This window comes from Mauremys reevesii, linkage group 9 (assembly GCF_016161935.1).
Source record: "Mauremys reevesii isolate NIE-2019 linkage group 9, ASM1616193v1, whole genome shotgun sequence".
NCBI classification, from domain to species: domain Eukaryota; kingdom Metazoa; phylum Chordata; order Testudines; family Geoemydidae; genus Mauremys; species Mauremys reevesii.
In genome coordinates, this window is record NC_052631.1 from 35,615,636 (window position 1) to 35,639,267 (window position 23,632).

The 23,632-nt window shown below is 44.6% G+C and overlaps 1 protein-coding gene and 1 long non-coding RNA gene across 4 annotated transcripts in view; one reads left to right on the top strand and one right to left on the bottom strand.

Annotated features, from left to right (window-relative positions):
- LOC120371836 overlaps positions 1-7,239 on the bottom strand; it is a 42,319-nt gene extending 35,080 nt beyond the window's left edge. Inside the window, exons 1-2 of the long non-coding RNA XR_005584606.1 lie at positions 7,156-7,239; positions 2,111-2,313 (exon numbers count right to left, since the gene is read on the bottom strand). This is a non-coding gene — a long non-coding RNA (uncharacterized LOC120371836). The remainder of the gene's footprint in view (positions 1-2,110; positions 2,314-7,155) is intronic.
- CUL3 (cullin 3) overlaps positions 1-23,632 on the top strand; it is a 116,643-nt gene that overhangs the window by 19,121 nt on the left and 73,890 nt on the right. For 2 of the 3 annotated variants that reach the window (XM_039488153.1, XM_039488154.1), the window contains exon 2: positions 13,111-13,308. In XM_039488153.1, the coding sequence (XP_039344087.1) occupies positions 13,111-13,308 (198 nt within the window). Of the gene's footprint in view, positions 1-5,921; positions 5,941-13,110; positions 13,309-23,632 lie in introns of those variants that run through there. The other variant, XM_039488155.1, reaches the window with a different exon arrangement.

Sequence of the window (23,632 nt, forward strand, 5' to 3'; positions counted from 1 at the left end):
TTCTTATGTGCTTAACTAATCCTGTTCCTCTTGACTTCAGTGGTGCAGGATCATGCCCTAACTCACAGATCTATCCACCACCTCTGCCAGAATGACCAGTAAACTGTGCCCACATGTCATGCATGTAAACATATTTCAACATGTAGATGAACATACACAGGAAGCCCAATTTGTGATTGCAAATACGATGAAATTAATCCTCTTTCCTATTAGAACATATTGGAGATGAGTTTCAACATTGTAAGGTGTATCTATTAAAAACATTTAATGTTTGTTTAGAAATTTAAGATCAGTGTTACTAGTTTTTTACATTTAAACAACTTAAGTTACAGCAACTTTGAAATTCACATTTCTTACACTTTCTAGTAGGAAAACTTTTTTTTTTTTAAAGTCCTTGATATCTCTGAATTATCAAGGTGGTGATTTCCTAATTGAGTGTTTTATTACATTTAAGACAGTATTTTAATGATTTACCTTTCTTTGTAATTAGAAACAGTGATTATCTTCTAGTTCTCTTTTAAATAAACTGTTTTTGGAACTGTTGATGTTTGTGGCATGTGACAAAAGGACTTCCTTGCCTGCTTTGTGGCAAGTCTGAACTAGATTCCTCTTTCATAGATCAGTATACTGCAGTTTGTATTGTTTCATGATACCATTTTGTTCTATTTTGGGTGGAGGATGAGTAAGAGGAGTTAGATATCACTATTTGCATTTGTTCTTCCAGTTCATTCAGAATGGATTAATTTTTCTTTTACTATGTAATTCTGAGCTCCTGGTAAACTGTTTCCTGTCATTTTTAACTGATCACAAGCAAGGCAATTTACTTGAATTGAAGAGACCAAGGCAGTGAGACAGGGGTCGGCAACCTTTCAGAAGTGGTGTGCCGAGTCTTCATTTATTCACTCTAATTTAAGGTTTCGTGTGCAGGTCATACATTTTAACTTTTAGAAGGTCTCTTTCTATAAGTCTATAATATATAAGTAAACTATTGTGGTATGTAAAGTAAATAAGGTTTTTAAAATATTTAAGAAGCTTAATTTAAAATTAAATTAGAATGCAGAACCCTCCGGACCGGTGGCCAGGACCCAGGCAGTGTGAGTGCCACTGAAAATCAGCTCGTGCGCCGCCTTTGGCACGTGTGCCATAGGTTGCCTACCCCTGCAGTGAGATGTGGCCTCCTATGTTAGTTATATCACATTTGTATTGGAGATTGTTAGTTGGACCAGACAAAACACACAGTGTGCCTTCCTGGATACAAAACACTTAATTCAGCTCATACAACTCTTGCTAATAAAGAATCCAAGGATAGTTTCTGATTCTTCACTCTTCCCAAATCAAATTGCCATGCATACTGATGCACCAGGCTGACTGGATCTGTCTGCACTGGAGAAGTTTTCTAATGTGTTTTGAAACCAGTTTTATAAAACTGCTCAGGTTATTTTAAACCCCTGAATCTAGGTCTCTGCTTTGGCTCTAACCAAGTTTTAAAATGAGGTTAGGTTGAGCTAGCTTTAAAATCAATTAGAAAAATTCCACAGTATAGCCAGATCTCACTCCCCCAAACAGATATTTTTGAAAATGAGCACTTTCATTATGGCCATTCTATAATACATGCTAATCTTTTCTGACCGGAAACACTATGGAAATGTGTCTAAATATTTGCTGTAATCCTTGGTTAATATTATAGGCAATGTCTGTATTTTGGGTTGTATAAGCATTTCCATTTCAAAGAGCCATTTGCAGTTTGGTATAACTTTCTCCAATTTATGACATTTGAGCTGAAACCTTCCGTATTTGATTTCTGATCGAGAGTCACTTAATTTGAAAGCGTGTGCAAATTGGTTAAGCCATTTAAAAACAAGTTACCAAAATATTTCAACTCTTTTGAACAGCTCTAGCACCTCAGTGTGAAGGTGATAGGAGCTTGAAACTTAGCCTAGTTTACAGTTATATCTTTTGGTGGTCTGTTGAAGAGCCATCTATATTTGGCAGAGTTATGACTTTATATAGCATGTGCACTGACTTTATGCAGAAATGAGAGATCATTTGAAAAACATTTTTATTGGGATTGCAGAAAAGGAAGATAATAAAAATGAAAAATTACACTTACTATGATACTTCAGGATTTGTGTGGAATGAAGCAGGGGTCATTTGGAACCCAGGCCCATGAGGAGCACTGCCTCATTCAATGCAATATGTGAAAGTGGAAATGAGACAGGGATACGTCATTCACAGTACACTATCCAACTTCAGCAGTTCGAGGATGGCGTCCTTCAGAATGTTGCCTAATTCACCAACTGACCTGTACGTGTTCTGGGGAAAATAAATAGTAAGATCCAGATTACAACAAAGCATACGCACAAGGGGCAGAATTAAGGTTGTCGTAAAGAAACTACGATATTCACTGACTTCATGTTGCAAGCTTGTGTGATGGGTTCTTTTAGAATCATAGAAGTTCATAGGCATGAATCTTAGAACTAAAATTGGTGATCTGGTTTTGATTCATGCATTGAATTTCTAATTGGTGGTAGGCAGTATTTTATGTTTTTATCTGTAACAAAAGGAGTAAATTGTCCACAATAGATTTTGTAACTTTACACCACAAATAATTGCATAGCAAAATTGTGTTACTTCTGTTGTGATAATGTAATAAGTATTAGGGATGTACATACCATTTAAAAAGTTAACCGTTTAAATGATTAAGAAAATATTTTGTTTAAACGGTTAATTGATTAACCGGCCGGCGTGGGGTTAACGATTTAAGGCGGATTAACTGGTTAGACTAATGCTTACCAGTTAACCTTTTATATCCCTAATAAGTATACAAAGCAACAGAATTCTGATTCCAAATAGGAGTAATACTGTTATACATAACACATAAGTGATTTAATTTCTGACCCTGTGATGTCTATACTCCACTACATTTTAGAGAGACATACTTATAGAGAGAAACTTATCCTTTCACAGTTGTGATATCCTGTGAAATGTGATCTTTGTTTTTTAAAGGATGCTGCTCTCAGTCTTTCTGTATTTGGCTAGAAATCTTTCAGCTTATGGTGGTATTTCTGTTGGTCACAAATATTTTATTTTAAATGTAAATTTAATGATGGAAAAAGGTGCTAGATTAACAGATATGGAGGGAAGTTGTCTTTATTCACAGAATCAGACAGCATGGATAATAGCATTCTATGACTAGCTATTATTTATCAGTGCCTAAGGGCTGGCCAAGCATGGGACCCCACTATGCTACAGTATAGAGTAGAGCAGAAGACATTTCCTTCCCTGAAGACCTTACAATTTAAATAGACAAGACAGATGCAGTGTGTGGCGGGGGGGAAGGGGTAGAACACATAAGCAGAGTGAACAGTGTGATTGCAGCAATGACTAGGAATTCTGGATGTCAGTTTAAATATAAAGTTGTTAGTTTTCAAGAATACGTTTTCAACTATAAACAGCTTTTGAGTATATTAATTCTGTTTCTTTGATTGCTCAAGAATCGGTGACTGCTTTAATTTACAGTCAGAATTCAAACAAACCTGTAAAAACAATTATTTTCCTAGGAATTTACAAGACATTAAAATTGTGGGGAAAAATACAGAATGGCATAAAAATAGAACCCGAAATCCAGACTCATTAATTTCCTTCATTGCTTGACCAGTATGTGTCAGTCTCATTCTGTTGGGGCCATTTCTAGAAGAGAAAGGGTAGTTAAATTTCTGTTAATTTAAATTCTCAGTCTCCTAAATTTGTCAAAAACACTGCCAGATCAGAATAAGGGTATGGTTTAAAGTCTATTTTATATGGGCACTGATACTGTTAGATGATGAAACTCCAGCCAGCTCTACTTGTTAGAAAATTTCTTCTGACTCTGTCTGTATCTTGTTGCTGTTGCCCTTTAATTTAATCTTTTAAATTGGAAAGAACTGTCCGCTCTCCATTAAGTCTTTGCAAAATGCTGTTGCAACTCACGCTACTGCTTAATTTAAAAGAACCCAGCTCTCTTCAATCTTCAGTCCTCAAACTGTCTGAGAAATGGGCTCTGAAAAGCTCTCTCAAGCAACAATGATTTAGTTTTTATTTTTCATTTGAAAGCTAATATAGTGCATGAATTGAACTCTACAACCGAACAGCAATTCATTATTTTAAAACATATACATCAACCAGGCCTTAACTAGGTATTTTTGCGCCCGAGGCAAGAATATAAAATTGCGCCGTCCCCCAGGGGCAGCTTTTTGGCAGGAATTCAGCGGCAGGTCCCATAGTCCCTCTCGGAGGGAAGGGCCTGCGGCCGAAGAATGGATGAAGCCGTGGCGGTAGAGCCTGTGATTTTGGGAGGGTCAACTCATGATTTTTGACTGATTGGGCTGGTAGTGTTGCTTCCAAGATGGTCTTTGGTTCCAGTCCAGTTCCACTCCGGAGAGGGACTCACAGGTTAAGAGAGGACGGAGGTGCTGGATATCAGCAGTGGCCACTAGGGATCAGCATGTGTCCTGAGAATGCTGGGAGTTCAGGCTTGCAGGGCAGGATCAGGGGTGGCAGGTTTGTAGAAATTTTGGTGGTGCCCAGAACCTACCCCCGCTCAAATTCCACCCCGCCCACCCGCCCAAGGCTCTGGGAGGGAGTTTGGGTGAGGGAGGAGGTCTGGGGTGCAGGCCTTAGGCTGGGGCAGGGGATTGGGGTGCAGGCTCTGGGAGGGAGTTTGGGGATGGGAGGGGTGCAGAGGGATGAGGTGCAGGGGTGAGGGCTGTGGGTTGTGGCTGCAGATGTGGGAGGGGCTCAGGGTGAGAGTAGGGGTGACAGCTCTGTCTGGGCCTGGGAGTGGAAGGGAGGGGCTCAGGGCTGGGGGTGAGAGTAGGAGTGTGGGGAGTGAGGGCTCTGACTGGGACTGGGGATAAGGTGTTTGGGGTGCTGGAGGGGCTCAGGGCTCGGGCAGAGGGTTGGGGGTGCGGTGTGTGGGGGGGTGAAGGCTCTGGGGGTGTGGGCTCTGGGGTGGGGCAGGGCTGGGGATGAGTTTGGGGTGCAGGCAGGCTGCTCCGGGACAGAGGTCAGACAGGAAGACTCCCCCCAGCCCTTTCCCTGCCAGCAGCAGCAAGCTCTGGGGGAGGATCCTGCCCCCCCAGCAGCACACTCACCCCTACCACTGTCACTGCATGTGCTCCTAGGGCCCCTCTCAGGTCCAGGAATCTCCCTCGCCTCCCCCGTGGTGGGTGCCGGGGGGTGCTGCTTGCGCCTCCTCCCCTGCTGTTGCCCCTGACTGTAGCCTCACTGGGGGTGAGGGATGGGGCTGCCTCCTTGCCTAGCATGGGGCAGGAGCGGTGACTGCGGGCAGAGGGGGACCACCTGTGCTGCTGGAGGGTCCCATTGTAAAATGAAAGGGTCTGAGGGGGAAGGGCAGGCTCAGAGTCAGTCTGCCCTGGCAGTGAGATGCGGGGCACTAGGACCCTGCAGCAGAAGTTGCTACAGGAAGGAAGCATGGAGCTGCTCTGCTCTGGGCCGGAAGGGGTGGGGGAAGCAAGAGGGGGACACTCGGGGGAGGCACAGGGGGGGCGGCAGGTGCGGGGCGGGATGTGAGGTAGGGAATGAGCAAGGAAGAACATTGGGGGCTGATTCTTCACTCAGAATTGCTAATGTGGATCAGCGAGCACCCTTTTGTTGTCGGGGGTCTGCTCTAGTGGATCAAATTGCAGAATCAGGACTTTAATTTTTTAATAAAACATGTATGCCAGCTCTTATCCAAGGATCTCAATCTAGATCTCAGAAGTACATAAATGTTCTTATGACATCACAAACTAATTTTGTGTCTCTTGACTACCATAGTGGAACTTTCAGTATGTTTGTTTTTATGGAGACAGTTTTTGTTACAGCTGTCTTTAGAAAAATATTTTCATTTTATTTACAAATTTTCATTTGTGACAGCCTCACAAGCTAAACAACCCAGAGGTAACCGTTCATTGACATTCTTATTTAGTTTTGAGGAAGCAAATATTGGCCAGTGTAAGGTCCTACGTATTTTGTGCAAAAGTTTAAACAGAGCTTTTTAACAGAGGGGAAAACTGTAAGACTCTTCTTGCTAAAACTTATGTACAAAACTTATTCACTGCTGCAATACATAGTCATTTAAGCTCTTAGAAAGCTTTGGTTTGCTAGAAAACCATTGCTGCAAAGCAAGTCAACTATTTTTTGATGTCTGAGTGGGGGATAATATTCTCTTAATTTGTCATGATAAAACTTCAGCAAACCCATTTCCTAAAATTTATTCAAGTGCTGCTGCTACTTGAAAGAGAGAGATAATTGATTGAAGGAGAATATGAAGCTACACCGAAAGATGGAATATTTAATATCAAATATTAAAAGGTAATATATTTCAAATATTCTTTGATAGCTTTGTAAAGTTGTCTTCTATAGCTTGAAATTTCCTGGCATTTCCCTTCTGCAGTTCTCTGAAGTGGCCCCAGTATGTGAGTTATGATTAGAGCAGCAGGTTGTTTACATTTATATTTAGTGAATTAGAGGCAGAAAAGGATAAAATAGCAAGTTCTAATTTTAATCCCACTCCCACCAAAGAATAGAAAATTAAAGTTGACAGAATTTATTATCCCTATAATAGGGAAGGGCTTTTACTCAAGGTAATTCCTCAGTCCCAAAAAGAATGGAAAGAGGGGTGAAGACCTGTTCAAGACCTCAGATATTGAACATCTTTATACAACATTGAAAATTCAGAATGAGCACCTTGGCCCCTATATGCCCTCCCTCAGCTCAGGTGACCAGTTTGCAGGCTTCGATTTGAAGGTTGCTTCTTTTCATTTGGACATTCATCCTGCTCACAAAAGGTTCCTGTAGGTCACAGTGGGCCAGGAGCACTTGGAATACAGGGTGCTCCCGTTCAGCCTCTCCATGGCCTCAGGTTATTTACAAAAGGTGTCGTGGTGATGGCTGCATATCTCTGTAGACAGGGGAGATGGATATTCCTTACCTGGACAATTCGCTGCTCACTGGTTGGTCATACCAAGAAGTACAAGGAACAGTCACTACCACAATTTAACTCTTTGATTCCCTAGGACTTCAGTCATTTTGGACAAGTCCATATTAACACCTGCACAAACCATACAATTAATTGTGTCTAAGTTCAGGTCCACTCAGTGGGGACCTGCTTACCTCTGAACCAATTCCTGGCCATGAGAGATCTCATCAGCCAGCTTCATCTCAGCCCTCAGACTACAGCCCAATCCTGCCTGGTTCTGGCCACTTGGAGGCATGCACCTATGTCACCCCATTGACATGATTGCATCTGCAATGTCTCCCGATCTGCACATTCCAGGGCCTACTGTCTCAAAATGAGGGCAACGTGAAGCACCCCAGTCCAGCATCCCTACATCTGGCAGCATAGCTTTAAGATGGACAATGAGCGTAGAACAAACCATCTTTCAAGACGTTTGAGCCATCTTCCAGAACAGCAGGCGACCCACTGTGGGAAAATGCTACTGCTCTCCCTTTCATGCCAGCAGCATCACTTCCTATTGAGGTCCCAGATATCCCTCCTCTACTGGAGTATCTTCTTTTGCTAAAGACACTTGGCTTGTCGATCAGCTCCCTATGAGTACATTTGGCAGCTCTGAGCTCTTTCCAGTCCCTGGTGAAAAGCTGCCCTGTTTTTACTCATCCCTCTATCACAAAGTTCCTGAAGAACATCATAAGGACATTTTCTCTAGCTTTGAAACCAGTTCCTGCTTGGGATCTGAACTTCATTCTTTCTGCTGTCCTTTTGAACCTTTAGCCCCTTGTTTTCTTCTGCACCTTTCTTTGAAGATCACCTTCTGATAGTTGTTATCTCTGCTAGAAGGGTAGGGAAACTTGGAGCCTTTATGGTAGACCCACCTTACACAGTTTTTCACAAAGGTAAGGTTTCTTTAGGTCTACATCCTAAGTTCATAATTAAGGTGCCTTTTGAGTTTCATCTTAACTAGGCTATATACCTACCAGTGTTTTATGCTAAACCTCACTGAAGTATGGAGAAGGCAAGACTCAATACCCTAGACATATACAGGGTTCTTGCCTTCTTTTTGCAAAAAACAACTTCTTTTCAGAAATCTCCAGGGTTGTTCGTTGCTGTCGCCGAGAAAATGAAAAGAAAAGCTATCTCTTCCCAAAGACTGTCTAAGTGGATAGTCTCTTGCATTTCTCTCTGCTATAATGTTATGAAAGCCCCTCCTCAAATTCCCCTCTCTGAGGGTACGTCTACACTACGGGATTATTCCGAATTTACATAAACCAGTTTTGTAAAACAGATTGTATAAAATCGAGTGTGCGCGGCCACACTAAACACATTAAATCGGTGGTGTGCGTCCACGGTCAGAGGCTAGCGTCGATTTCTGGAGCATTGCACTGTGGGTAGCTATTCCGTAGCTATCCCATAGTTCCCGCAGCCTCCCCCCCCCACCTTTGAATTTCCGGGTTGAGATCCCAGTGCCTGATGCAGCAAAAATCATTGTCGCGGGTGGTTCTGGGTAAATGTCGTCAGTCACTCCTTCCGCTGGGAAAGCAACGGCAGACAAGCATTTCATGCCTTTTTTTCCCTGGATTGCCCTGGAAGATGCCATAGCATGGCAATCATGGAGCCTGTTTCGCCTTTTGTGACTGTCACCGTATGTGTACTAGATGCCGCTCACAGAGGCGATTCAGCAGTGGCACACAGCTGCATGCTTTTGCTTTTGCATGATAGCAGCGATGGTTATCAGCCATATTGTACCATCTACCATACCATAAATTGGTAATAAGATGGGCATGGCTACCAGTCCTTTTGCACTGTTCCATTTGCTGCTGTCATAAGTGCCCCTGGCTGCTCTTAGCCAGGGGCAAAGTTAAAATTGGGAATGACTCCTGAGTCAATCCCTCCTTTTTGGTATCTAAAAATAGAATCAGTCCTGCCTAGAATATGGGCAAGTGTACTAGAGAACCACTGTATCAGAGAACCAGAGAGCACAGCTGCTCTGTGTCAGATCCTGCATAGATTATGAGCTGTATGCTATTCACAGGGGGTGCTCCTGCAACAACCCCACCTGTTCATTCCATTCTTCCCCAGCCTTCCTGGGCTACCATAGCATTGTCCCCACGTGTGTGATGAAGTAATAAAGAATGCAGGAATACTTGTTAGTGAGAAATGAGTGGAAGGCAGCCTCCAGTTGCTATGATAGTCCACATAGGACATTAAGGAGTGTGGAGGAGAGGAGCCCAGCATCCTGCTGCTAGTCCAGGGGCAATTGAATCTTTCTTTACACATGAAGGGTGGGGCTGATGAAGCTCAGCCCCTGTTGCTATGATGATGATGGTTATCAGCCATATTGTACCATCTACCAGGAAAAATTAGGGCCAGGCGCCCTTGATCGACCTGACCGATGCTAGTACGCATGGTTACCAGGCCTTTTGCACTGCCCCATGTGCCAATAGGCTGATGATGACAATGGGTATCAGTCTTATTGTACCATCAGTCACCCATGGCGGGGGGGGAGCAAGGATGTTGGTGTTGAGTGCTGCACCATCGCGTCTATCTGCAGCATTCAGTAAAGATAGGGTGACATGTAAAAGAGTCAAGACAGGATTGTTTTCCCTTTCACTTCTGGGGGTTGGTGGGGGGGTGCGTAAATTGCTGAGCTATGCCCTGACCCACCGCGGACACTGTTTTTGACCCTAGAAGCATTTGGAGCTCAGCCAAGAATGCAAATGCTTTTCAGAGACTGCAGGAACTGTGGGATAGCTTGAGTCCTCCAGTCCATGAGCGTCCATTTGATTCTTTGGCTTTCCGTTACGCTTGCCACGCAGCAGTGCACTGAGTCCCTGCTATGGCGTCTGTCTGGAGATATTTAAAAAATGATTTTGAATTTCGTCTTCTGTAACGGAGCGCTGATAGAACAGATTTGCCTGCCCTTACAGCGATCACATCCGCATGGTCCGTGCTGGAGCTCTTTTTTTATTTTGATTTCGGACTGCATCGCCACCCGTGCTGATCGGAGCTCCACGCTGGGCAAACAGGAAATATTCAAAAGTTCGCGGGGCTTTACCTGTCTACCTGACCACTGCATCCGAGTTCAGATTGCAGTCCAGAGCGGTCACTGGTGCACTGTGGGATAGCTCCCGGAGGCCAATGCCGTCGATCAGCGTCCACACTAACCCTAATCCGATATGTTAATACCGATACTAGCGTTACTCCTCTCGTTAGGGAGGAGTACAGAAACCAGTTTAAAGAGCCATTAAAATCGATATAAGGTGCCTCCTAGTGTGGACGGTTGTGGCGTTAAATCGGTTTTACGCTCCTGAAACCGGTTTAAACGCCTAGGGTAGACCAGGCTTGAGATTTGCAGAGCAGCCACTTGGGGCTCTTAACACACTTTCACCAGGCATTATGCGCTATTCTAAGCTTTGGCCACAGATGCCTCCTTTGGCTCAGCAATCCTCAACTCTGCAACCAGAAAGAGCCAGCAGCCAGCTTTCCTCACTGTGAAGGAGCATTTTCCTCCTCCCCTAGTTGTGCTACTGAAGACCTTTCCAGCTGAACTGCCTCCTTAATCTTGGAGGTCTCCATATTCATATTCTCAATGAATTCTCTGTGATAGAGAATAATATTTGGTAAATACAGCCTGAGAGGTAGCAGGAGAAAGTAATTTTTTTAAAAAAAGATGTTTCTTCTATATCTTGAAATGAGAAGAGGGAATGATCTGGATCCACGAGAAGGCAGCCGTGGAAATTCCTACATCCCACTCCTGATAGGACATAAAACCAAGAAAATTCAAGAGGCTGAAAGTAACTGAGGGCATGTCTACACTGGGACACTCAAGAAAGTAAAGATGAGCCAACTAAAAGTGTGAAGCCAAGGTGCATTTAACTCCTATGTGGAGTTCTCATTCGGAAGTAAAGTGGCCTGCTTAGACAAGCCCCTGCAATCTGAATACCCTAGATCAGTCAGACTAATTTCTGCATAAATATATACCTTGTCCTCTTAACTATGGCCAAATTGGGGTTTAACATATCCAATGCAAAATGCATAGAACAAATGGCAAGAATCTTAAAATTTGGTTCCCAAGGCTTTTGAATAGTACACAACTTATCTGGATTCTGACCTCTTAAAAGGTTAATTGCAAAGAATTTCCCCTCCCATCACCATCTTCAAAATGTTAATATGTATTACTAAGTGATCCTATTTTTGATATTGTCTTGTTTATCTTTAAAATTTACATGTCTGACACTGACTCTCTTCTGAAGCCTAGTTGGCGCTAGTGAAGTCCTGTTTTAGAGGACTTCATTAGGGCAAACTAGGGACCTTTAAGTTTGTGCCCACACAGGGATTTCCGTACAGTACTTTGGTGCATGCTGCAATTCACACCCTCTTAGTCTAAACTGCAGGTCAGTGTAGGCATGCGCAACTAGGGGAGGAGGAAAATGCTCCTTCACAGTGAGCTGGCTTCTGGCTCCTTCTGGCAGCAGGCAGTGATTCACCCCTGCTCCCAACCCAGTGTTCATAGAGAGGGAAAAAATGTATGCTGCCCTGGCAATGATGAATGAGCATTCTTCCCCAAAGGTGGAAGAGGAGAAGCCATGTACCTTCAAGACTGGGAGGATTATGGCCAGCACTCCCAAGAGGGGGAAAAAAAAGGGTGGTGGTGGTCAGTGACTCCCTTCTAACGGGGGCGGAGACATCTATCTGATGGTCTGACCTGGCATCTCAGGGGTGTGCTGCCTTCCAGGGGCCCATATGACAAGTTACGGCTGGATTGCCAAGAATTATCTGACCCACTACCCCATGTTGCTCATCCATGTGGGCACTAATGATTCTGTGAGGTATGACCCTGAGCAGATCAGAAGTGACAGCAGTGCTCTTGGAGTAAGGGTGAAGGAGCTTTTGTGCAGATGGATTTCTCATCAGTCCTTCAAGTCAATGCTAGGGGCCAGGCAGAGACAAGACACATCCTGGCTGCATGGATGGTATCGCCAGGAGGGCTTTGGATTCCTTGACCACAGGATGCTGTTCCAAGAAGGACTCCTGAGTAGAGGTGGGGTCCACATATCTTGATATGCTCCTGATATCACTTTGTCTAGGAAAAAATAAAATATTTCATAGTATTGAGTATATTTTTCCCCCTTACAGGCCTGATGGCTCCTGGAAAGCTAAGTTGCAACCCTATTTACCACCTGTAGACTTCAAGACAGAAATCAGTCTACTGCAATCTCTATTATTTTGTTAAGCTACAGGACTTTGCCACCCTTCTCTCCCCTTGTCATTTTAGTGAACTCTTTAAATAAGCATTGTACCAAAAATATTAATTTATTGTACAATGTGGTCTGAACGGAAGACTTGAATCAGTACCAGCTCTGCTGCTAACTCGCTGTGTAGCCTTTGGCAACTCATGAAACCTGTTTCCTCATCTGTGCAATGAGGATATGTTCTGTAGGATTGTTGAGTGTATTTGATGGTTGTTTGTTAAAACAGTGCTTCATCTGTTCTAAATACTTGTCATTTATATAGATATGTACTTCTTCAGCACTCACCACTGTGGCCATAGCTGTGTTATAATAAATTAGAAACAAATAATTCACTCATATGGATCACTTCAGTAAAATCACTGCCTCTTATTTGTCACACATGAGAGCTGTACCTGTTATGATGTATGTCAATTAAAAGCTTGATTAAACAGGTGGGGCTTATACCATGGCCTAAAATTTGTCAGGTTGTATGTTAGTGTGGGTGATAACTGGAGATTGGTGGTTATATTTAGGGGGAAAACAAGAATTTTCTCCCTGTGGAATCAGGGTTGAGTCCTATGAAAACTCTATTTTTGAAGGAAAAAATGTCTGTTTAAAAAAAAAAAAAAGATGCCATTGACTGTGTACTTGGAAAAATCACAGCAAAGGCTGTCTTTGACTCAATGGAGTTAATCCTTACCAGTCTTGTTAACTCTTGTTGATCTAAGGTTCTGATAAAATGTCATAAATGTCAAATTGGAGAAATTTGACAGAAGCCATTACTGCTGTTTTTCAAATTACAGTGGTTTCCAGCTTATTTTCTGATAGCCAAAGTTCTTAATTCTGGAAAATACTCATTTCTTTTCTTCACTATTGCAGATGACCATGGATGAGAAATATGTAAACAGCATCTGGGATCTCCTGAAGAATGCGATCCAAGAGATCCAGCGTAAGAACAACAGTGGTCTCAGCTTTGAGGAACTGTATAGGAATGCATATACTATGGTGTTACATAAACATGGAGAAAAATTGTACACTGGACTACGAGAAGTCGTCACTGAGCATCTCATAAACAAGGTATCTAACTAAACTAAATTTTAAATCAGTGTCTTTCTCACTGATATGTAAGATGAACAATATATAATTGTGGTTTGTGACAAAAATCCAGATTTTGATACATTAGTTTTAAAACAATGATTTTTACTCATACATAATATCAGTTTAGAATTAATGTCAAGCATAAGATGATCTTATGTTAGAGGTACCATTTATGTTTAAACTACTAATGAATAATGAAATGTGCAAATTTAAATGTTTATGAATATGTGAATCAAGAAACCATTTTTAGTTGAATCGTTATTGTCTGCTAACCTGTTCATTTTTTGTTAATTTTTTTAAGTTTGTGGCTTTTTGATAGAATTGAGTGGCTTTCTTTGGTGAACTCTGTTTCACTTACTAGTAGTAATAACCCCTTTTTTTCAATCTTATTCTGGGATGCAGTTAGTTCCCAGAACTTGCTTGTAATGGGCTTTGTTCATGGACTAATGAAATAGTTGTGCTGGGATTACATTATATAGAGAGAGTAGAGAGGCATCAATCAATGCATAAAATCAACTTGGCAAAAAACATCCTGAGCAGTCTGAGTCTTTAAATTTCAGTCTTTTCAAAACATACATGTAATTTAGCCCCAAATTTTAAACTAACAATCCTTTTGATTCTGAAGATAAAAGATATAAAGACCTTCCATCTCGCCTCAAGCCACAGATTGGACCTCTATGGCTTTGTGTTGAAGAAAAGCAGTCACGTTTAGATCTGGCGTAGCTAGCTCATGTTAGCTAAACCCAGCCTTGACTTGACCTTTTTCTGAGTTGAAACTTATTGCTCTAAAGAGATCCAGCACTTGTGGTAGAATCAAAGATGCAGCCTGGAGAACAGCTGCTTTTCCAATGTGCCCATTGTATGTACTGACCCAGGCACTCAGGTAGAATCACAGCCTATCATGCCCTTACTGCACAGTTTAGTGAGTTGCAGTAATCAGTGGACTTCTTCCCATTTTTGGTGGTTCTTTCAGGTGAAGACGTTTTAAAGACTTTGCTCCAGACCACTTCAATCTAAAATAAGCTTTAAATATATATGTTCTTACACTGTGTGAATGCAAGGACAGGTTGAGTATAAAGTGACCAAAGGATTTTGCACGTATATGCCCTTTTATTGTAATATATTAATGCCTCAGATATATTAATGAATTTGTCAAGACTAGTCATGTAACATGGTAAATGTCTGAGACTTTTAGATCTCTATGCCTGTAAACACCTCTGCATTATCATGGGCTTAGTGGTGTTTACAGCCTACACTAGGTAACACACATTAGTGCAGTAATCTTTCACCTGGTTAGACATGAGGTCAGAATGAGTTTCTTGTGGTGGTCTGATCGCTTCTGCTCATTATTTATTTATTATTTGTGTGTGGGTTTTTTTTTAAAAAAAAAAAAGCCTACACATGTAGGAAAGCCCAGTTGTGATAACTGCCAGTGACTCTAAATAACAAAAGTTGAGTAGGACCGAGGTATTGTAGTGCAGCTCTGAATGGGATGCTTATACAGTTTTTACCTGGAAATGTTTTTTTCATGCAATTAGAGTTTTTTATCTGATGCTTCTGAGAGCTTAACTAATACAAACTCAGCAATGTCTGGTAAATTCATATTTCAAATGAGTAATGAAAGGGCCTCTATGTATGTGCACGTGCTTGTGCTCACAGAAGAGTAGAAGTGTGAATCAGACATCATCAAAATTTGTCAGTATTTACAATTGAAATAACTTATTCATGAAGAGAAAGCTAATTGCTGAATTTTATTCTTTAAATTAGTTGGTTTTAAAATGACTAAATATAGAAAATGTCCATATTATATACGAACTGGTTTCCCCAAACATCTAACCATTCACATGGAAAGGTGACTTCCTGGTAAAAGTGCAGAAAAATAAAACTTGAATGAAGAGGTCTTTTTGGTTGGTGGGTTTTTTTTTGTTTTTTTTTAAGTCTTCAATTTCAAAACCAATTCCTGTCATCTTTTATCTGTGCGTTCCAGCTTCAGGATGTGACATTAAAGTGTGGTTATGTCCAGAATATTGGTTGTATAAAATGGTGCTATTTTAATAACAGAAATAAAAAATAACATTTCAGGAGTGTATACACAGGTGGTAGAAATTGGTTCAACTCTGAAACTAGACATCTCTTCAGTTTTCTTGTAGTACTTGTTGCAAGGCAGATGAAACAACTAATTACAGTTCAATCTATTTAACTGAGCATTTTTCTTAACTGAAAGTTTAGTGGAAAAATCATTACATCTTTGATAGCTCTTTCCAACACTACTTCTTATGTCAGTATTTGAAACATTAAGTATCTAATTAAATCACTGGAATGCATTCTAATCGCAGGTGTTCACTTATCTATACCTTCAAAGAACAAATGATGGATACTAGGGCTGGTTGGGAAAATCTGACAAAACATTTTTTGCTAATTTGTCAAAATCAAAAGGTTTAGTGGAAACAGCTTGATTTGATGAAGTTCCAATAGAATACAGGCAGGTTTAAATATCTGCCTGTTTTCCTGTCAGCTCACCTGCCAGACTGCATTGAACAGGGGGAACTGCAGGGTCTGTGGTTCCAAGGCATCCCACTGGGTAGATAGCCCTGGAACTGGGGCTCCATTCTTTGTGGATACCCTTATGAGAACAGGTTAATGTTCTTGTAGTTAAGTATACCAGATATGGTGCATGCGCTGTGCATGTAATACAGAAGTTTCTGTGGTTAATAGACGCTAGAGATTAGCAAACTGCTACTCATTTATTTGAAAGCATTTTTTTATGGTTAGTGGTGTTCAAGTTTGGAACACAAAAGTATATTTTTCTTGTGTAGTTTGGAACTTTTGCTCTGCTATCTTTAATTGCTTGTTGAAAGTTGTGTTCAGCCAGACTTGACTTAGGAAGAGACCAGACCAGGGCTTGGCAAACTTTTTGGCCTGAGGATCACATCTGGGTATAGAAATTGTATGGCAGGCCATGTATGCTCATGAAATTGGGGGCTGAGGTGTAGGAGAGGGTACAGGCTCCAGCTGGGGGTGTGGGCTCTGGGATGGGGCCAGAATGAGGAGTTCAGGGTGTGGGAGGGGGCTCTGGACTGGGGCAGGGCATTGTGGTGCGGAGAGGGTGAGGGCTCCGGCTGGGGGTGCAGGCTCTGGGGTGGGGCTGGGGATGAGGGGGTTGGGGTGCAGGCGGGTGCTCTGGGCTGGGACCGAGAGGTTTGGAGGGCGGGAGGGGGATCAGGGCGGGTGTGGGGGCGGTACGGATGGACTCAGGGATGCAGATGCCAGGTGGCACTTACCGGAAGCAGTGGCACATCCCCCCTCCGGCTCCTACACAGAGGCATGGCGCCGGACAGCTCTGCATGCCGCCCCGTTGGCAGGCGCCGCCCTGACAGCTCCCATTTGCCACGGTTCCCAGCCAATGGGAGCTGCGGGGGGCCGTGTTTGGGGTGGGGTCAGCATGTGGAGCCCTCTGGCTGCCCCTATGCATAGGAGCTGAAGGGGGGACATGCTGCTACTTCCAGGAGCTGCATGGAAAGCCGCCCACCCTGCTCCCTGGCTGGAGCCCGAAGCGGGGAAAGCCCCCAACCCCACTCCCTGGCAGGAGCTCGAGGGCTGGATTAAAAGGTCCAACGGGCTGGACGTGGCCATAGTTTGCCCACCCCTGGACCAGACCTTTTGAGGAAAAAAGTTATGCAACTTTAAAAAACAAACAAAAAGCCACTATCTGATATGTTTTTTGCAGTATATTTAGTTGTAATTAAAATCATTACTGGTTGCCTCTGCCAAGTGCCAGCCCCACTTGTGAGCACTGGCACTAAAATTAAAATGTAACAAGTATAAAATTTAAGAAGGATAAAATTAAACACAAAAACTATATATTAACTTTAGCTAGATAAAAGTATTACACCACCCTCACAGTGGTTCATGTATGAAATAGGTCTGAATTGTTGTAGGTAATGGGACAACTAACTTTTTTACATTTCCAGTTTCTTCTGTGTATTGTGTGTAGTTAATGAGGTTAAAAATAGCTTTTTGTAGTTGCTTGAATTTATAGTTACACCTTCAGATGCCAACCAAGATTGAGGCCTCTTTGAGCTAGGTTTTGCATAAACAGAAAGCAAGAAATCATTTCTGCGCTCAAAACTTTACATTCTAAATAGATAAGACAGGTAAAGAATCAGAAGAGAAATGGAACAAGTGAAGTTCCTTGTCCAAGATGACATGGCAGTTCAATGGTAGAGATGAGAACAGAAACCAGGTGTCCTAACTCGTAGTCCAGTGTCATATCTACTAAACCATGGTGCATTTAAGTAGTAAGAGATCGTACTGTCTATCAAATCTAAATGGATTGATAGATGACTTTGTCCTTCAAGTGATTGCACATGTGTATTCGCTCCACATACAGTTGCTGGAATTTTTTTCCTCAGTGGTAACTATCTGGGTGGCTTGAGTGCCCTCTGCTGCTGCATGCCACTGAATCTTGTAGTATAAATGACCAGCTGACCCTGAGCCCACTCAATTCCTTCTTATTGACCGTGATGGTCCCTGGAACTGCTCTTCTTGCTCTTCATAGAATCATAGGACAGGAAGATCTCGAGAGGTCATCTAGTCCAGTCCCCTGCACTCATGGCAGGACTTAGTATTATCTAGACCAGGGGTCTCAAACTCCCGGCCCACGGGCCATCTGCAGCCTGTGAGCCTCTCCAGTGTGGCCCACGCGGCTCCAGCAGTTTTGAGGCTGGGTGTCTCCCTTGGCCCCATCTGCCGCCCCCGGGCACAGCCCCCCCAGGGATCCCAGCAGCACAGCGGAGCTGAGCGGCATCTTCCTGCTCACTCCAGTGGCTGCTGGCCACTCCATGAGGCCCTGGGGTGGGGTTGTGCCTCTGCATGCTGCCCCCACCCTGAGTGCCCCGTGGCCAATGGGATGCTGCGGGGGCAGTGCATGGGGGCCGCAGCGTGCGAAGGCCCCCTGGCCCGCCTCGGAGCACCAGGTAGGACCCCCTCCCAGAGCCTACACCCATACCCCCTCCCACCCCCAAACTCCCTCCCAGAGCCTGCACCCCAGACCCTCTCCCCACCCAAACTCTCTCCCAGAGCCTGTACCCAAATCCCCTACCCCAGACTGCCTCCCCCACCCAAACTCCCTCCCAGAGCCTTACACAGGTGGGGGGTGGAGTTTTGGGGGGCAGGTTCTGGGCAGCACAAATGACATTATTGGCCCACTGGGAGGATTTGAGGACTGACACTGGCCCTAAGGTAAATTGAGTTTGAGACCCCCTGATCTAGACCATGTACTCTCAGTGAACGCTGTTCTCTTGCATTTTATTGTAAATAGTTTAGTGTTTGTTTTGTTAGGTTTTTACTCCATCTGATGATTTTGGTTGATTCCTGGTGCTGAGGGATGTCTCGGTCACCAGGCTTCAAGGCCTGCATTTCGGGCCATAGGGCTATGCCCTTGAGTGACCCAGCCTCAAGTTGCTTGAAGTGCCTTGGGGAAGATCACATTGGGGAGCATTACCAAATATGCAGGGACTTTAAGCCTTGCACGAAGAAAGATTGTGAAGCTAGGCTAAACTTTCTACTAATGGAGACCTCCATGTGAGCCAGATTGGTAAAACTTGGCACCAAGTGCCTCAGCGTCAGTAAGGAGTGCGCCTTCTACTGTGCTTGAGTCCCAACAACCGTTTCGCCATCCCCAGTGCCTGAGAAGAGGCGTTAGAAGCAGACTGCTGAAAGGGGAAGATCCCCAGCACTGAAGTCTGCTAGGCATGGGGATAAGTGGAGTATGGTCTGAGTATAAGCACACCTCTGCTTCAGAGCTGCAGAATATGGCACTGTTGATTACAGCAGCTTAGGTACGTTCTGTCAAGTCCAGAGTCAGAGGAAGCACCCTCCACATCTCTGGCACTGCATTGTATCAACTTTGTTTTGGAATCGATCATACCAGAGGCATTTGCAGCTGCCAGAGACCTCCTCTCTGTCGGTGCCAGTACTGCCGGCAGTACAAGAGCTGATGCTATCAGTTCTGGTGAACACAGGAGAACCAGCCGGACTGCTGCAGCACTCGGTATCATGCCAGCCTCATGTACCCCTGATGGCTTGTCCTTCCGTACCATCAAAGGGAAAATCCATGATGCTTGCTTCTCTGCGGACCTCTCAACGTTGGCATGGATCGCCGGCATGGATTGTCTGGAACAGCGCCTCGATGGTCAGCGGAAGGAAAGTTGTTGCCTTCTGAATAGGAGGTCAGGTGCAACATTTCCCAGCCTTGGAGCCACACTCTCTACCCCTCCTCCAGATGTTTCCATCCTTTCATGGATCCTGTCATGGGAGTACCCATAGAAGTGGGTGGTCAGGAGATCACTGGGTGCTCTATGCCTGTCCAGTGTATTTTTAATTATTTTATTTATTTATTTTTTTGAATCCGTGGGTCTTTCCCCTGTTTCCAGATCAAATTCTGGGCATTTCTGTTTGGTGGCATTGGAAAGGCCCAGGCATGGAGCTACTCACCAGGAAGCACTCATTCTTGACTCTGGTACAGAGTCCAGTACCAGACAGCAAGAACCAGCTCAACAGGACCCTGCAGATCAGGAAATGGAGGAGCATCTGCAGCCAGTGCTGGGCTTCTCTTCCTCCTCCCCTGATGACATGACCCCTCCTGAGACTGCCTCATCTTCTCCCAGATGACTATAAGTCACACCAAGAATTGTTGAAGAGAGTTGCTTTAAATCTGGGCATACAGGTGGAGGAAGGAAAAGTATCCTCACGCTGCCTGATCAGTATTTTTGCCACTGCAGGTCCTTCCAGAATGGCTCTTCCTCTCAGTGAGACAGTTAAGGGTCTGTGGCAGACCTCTGCATTCTTTCTCCCCACATCAAAAAGGGCTGAGCACAAGTTGTATGTGCCTGCCCAAGGTTATGAGTTCCTGTACTCCCATTCCCTCCTCTGGGAGTATCTGTTACTAAAGACAGGAAAAGGCAGGGACATCAGGGTACAACCCCAAAATCAAAAGATTCAGAAAAGATAAACCTGTTTGGTAGGAAAGTTTATTCTACTGTAGGGGTGCAGCTCAGGATTGCAAACCAGCATGTACTGTTGAGCAGGTATGACATGAATGTATGGGACTCCATGCTAAAATTTAAAGACATGCTCCCAGAAGATGCTAGACAGGAGTTCTCCTTGCTAGTGGATGAGGGAAAATCGGTGACAAGGGCCTTGCTGCAAGCTGCTCTGGATATGGCTTACTTGGCTGCCAGGTCCATGGTTTCAGGAGGAGCTCCTGTTGCAGTCCTGGAGGTCCAGCAGACTGTGCAGGACCTGCCCTTTGAGGGATTCTCCCTCTTTTCAGGGCAGACTGATGCTAAGCTCCGTTCATTAAAAGACTCAAAATTAATGGGGTGGGGCCAAAGGGTTTGGAGTGTGGGAGGGGGCTCAGGGCTGGGGCAGAGGATTGGGGTGCGGGGGGTGAGGGCTCAGGCTGGGGATGAGGGCTTTGGGGTGTGAGGGGGGCTCAGCTAGGGCAGAGGGTTGAGGTGTGGAGGGATAAGGGCTGCAGGGTGGGGCCAGGGATGAGGGGTTCATGATGCAGGAGGAAGCTCAGGGCTGGGGCAGAGGGTTGGGGTGCCAGGGGGTGAGGGCTCTGGCTGGGGGTGCGGGGCTGGGGATGAAGAGTTTGGGCTTCAGCCAGACTGCCCTGGGGCTGGGGCCAGAGAGGAGGACTCCACAGTCCACCCAGCCCTCTCCCCACCGGCAGCAAAGAGATCCAGGGGAGGGGCCCCCTTTCCTCCACTAGCAGTACACTCACCTGGCACTGTCATTTCACATGCTCCTAGGGGCCGGGCCCTTCTTAGATTCAGGAAGGCCCCTCACCTCCCCTGTGTTGGGTGCCGAGGGATGCTCCGGGGGAGGCATGCGTGGTGGCAGATGGGGCTGGAAGAGAGACCTGGCCCCGAACATTGGTGGAGTCACCTGGCCCCAAACATTGGTGGAGATGGGCCCCAGGGCCCTGGATTTGCTGGATCCCTGGCACCAAGGGGCCCATATAACTCGCCATCCCTGGTCATACCAGTGATTCCAGACCCTGTTTTTCCTTTGTTTTGCAAAATGCCTTTCCCAATTCCTAAGTATTTGGTCCCGTATCACCACAGACTGCTGTGTGTTGAGCACAGTAGAAGTGGAGTACACCCGCCCATTTATTTCTACTCCTCTTTCTCACCATGTCTCCTAGTCCCTCTTGAGGGACCCCTCTCACAAAGAACTTCTGGTCCAGGAGGTTTAATCTCTTTCAGGTGGGAGCCATAGAGGAGGTTCCACAGAATTTAAGAGGGAAGGGTTTCTACTCCCATTATTGCCTAACACTGAAAGTGAAGGGATACTGCAGATCTATTTTAGACCTGTGTCAGCTCAACATCTATCTCAAAAAGATAAAGTTTTGCCTGGTCACCGTAGTGTCCATTATTCCCTCTCTGGATCTTAGAAACGAGTATGCTGCCCTCAATTTAAGAGATGCCTACTTTTGTGTGTTGATATATGAAGGGCACAGAAAGTTCCCCAGATTCCTAGTGACGCTCTTGCCTTACTGGTTCATGGAGCTTCCGTTCAGCCTGTCTGCAGCTCCCAATGTGTTCGCAAAATCTATGGCTATGGTAGTAGCATTCCTCAGTAGATTAGCAGCACGGGGTCTACCGTTCCCTAGATGACTGGTTAGTCAGTGGCTGGTCCAAAGCTCAGGTTATATCTAGCATTCAACTCATATAGTCAGCCTTCAAGGCCTTAGGCCTTCTAATCAATGCAGACAAGTCTATCCTTTGCCTGGTATAGAAGATGGAGTTTATAGGGGCTGTATTGAACTCTACCCAGACCAGAGCATTCCTCTGAATCAGGATTCCAATCTATTTAATCTCTCACGACAGACCTCAAGATTCATTCCGTCACAACAGCCCAAAAGTGTATGAGACTCCTAAGGCACATGGCCTTGTGTGTACGTATAGTACAACATGTGAGGCTGCACATGAGGCCCATCCAGATGTGGCTGGCCTCACCCGGCCACCTTCATCTGGGCCTTGTGCTCATGGTACCTTTGCAGGTTCTAGTTTAGGTGAATTGGTAGTTAGAGCCTGTCAGTGTCTGTGTGGGCATTCCATTCCTCAGCCTTAAACCATTGATGACTGTATCACCTCTAGGGTGGGGAGATCACCTGGGGCCCCTCTGAACTCAGGGTTTTGGTCCTCAAGGGAACTCACTCTTTATATCAACCTCAGAGAGCTCAGAGCGATTCGTCTTGCCTGTTAGACTTTCCTAGCTCATATCAGTGGGAGAAATGTGTTCGTTCTTAGACAACAGTACAGCAGTGTTTTACTTGAACAGGCAGGGAGCGGCTCTCTCATTCCTCCTTTGTCAGGAATTCCTGTGGAAATTGTGCATAGCCTGTTCAATCAACCTCAAGGCCTCTTACCTGCCAGGGATGGAGAATGAGCCAGCAGACCATCTGAATGGGTCCTTTTCCAATCACCACAAGTGGTCTCTTTGCCCAGATGTAGCCAGATGCATTTTCCAGCAGTGGGGGACTCCCTAAATAGACTTATTTGTGAACGAGTACAACAGAAAATTTTGTCGGTTCTGTTTCCTGCAATGCCTCAAACCCGGCTCCATCACAGAAGCCTTCCTGTTACCCTGGACAGAAGAGCTTTACTATGGTTTTCCCCCAATCCCACTTCTACACAGAGTACTTATAAAGATCAAGTGGGACCACACCCCAGTGTGCTGCTGTCAACACTTGTTTTCTACCCTACTGGTCCTCTCAGTGGCAATTGCAGTCTTACTTCAGTTGCACCCGGATTTGATCTTTCAGGACCACAGTTAGCTGCTCCACCTGAACTGGAAGTCCCTTAATTTAACAACCTGTAAATGCCAGGGTTAAATCCCAAAGAGGAAGCTTGCTTGGAGCAAGTTTGCCAGGTCTTACTAAGTAGCAGAAAGCTCTCCTCTAGGAAGAGTTCTCTATCTGGAATTGTCAAACCGGCGTCTCACCAATGCATGTGTCCATCCAACATATACTCAACTTTTTGCTGTACCTGAAACAAGGTTTAGCAGTTTTCTCTATCAAGGATCACCTGGCAGCAGTATCAGCTTTCCATGTGGATAACTTACGTTTTTTCTAATGACATGACAATTTGATTCCTTAAAAGCCTGAAAAGATTGTGCCCTCAACTAAGGGAGCCTGTTTCCCCTTAGGAGTTGAACTTGGTTTTGTCTAGACTTACGCGACCAGCATTTGAGCCTTTGGCAAAATGCTGTTTACTGTACCTTTTGTGGAAGA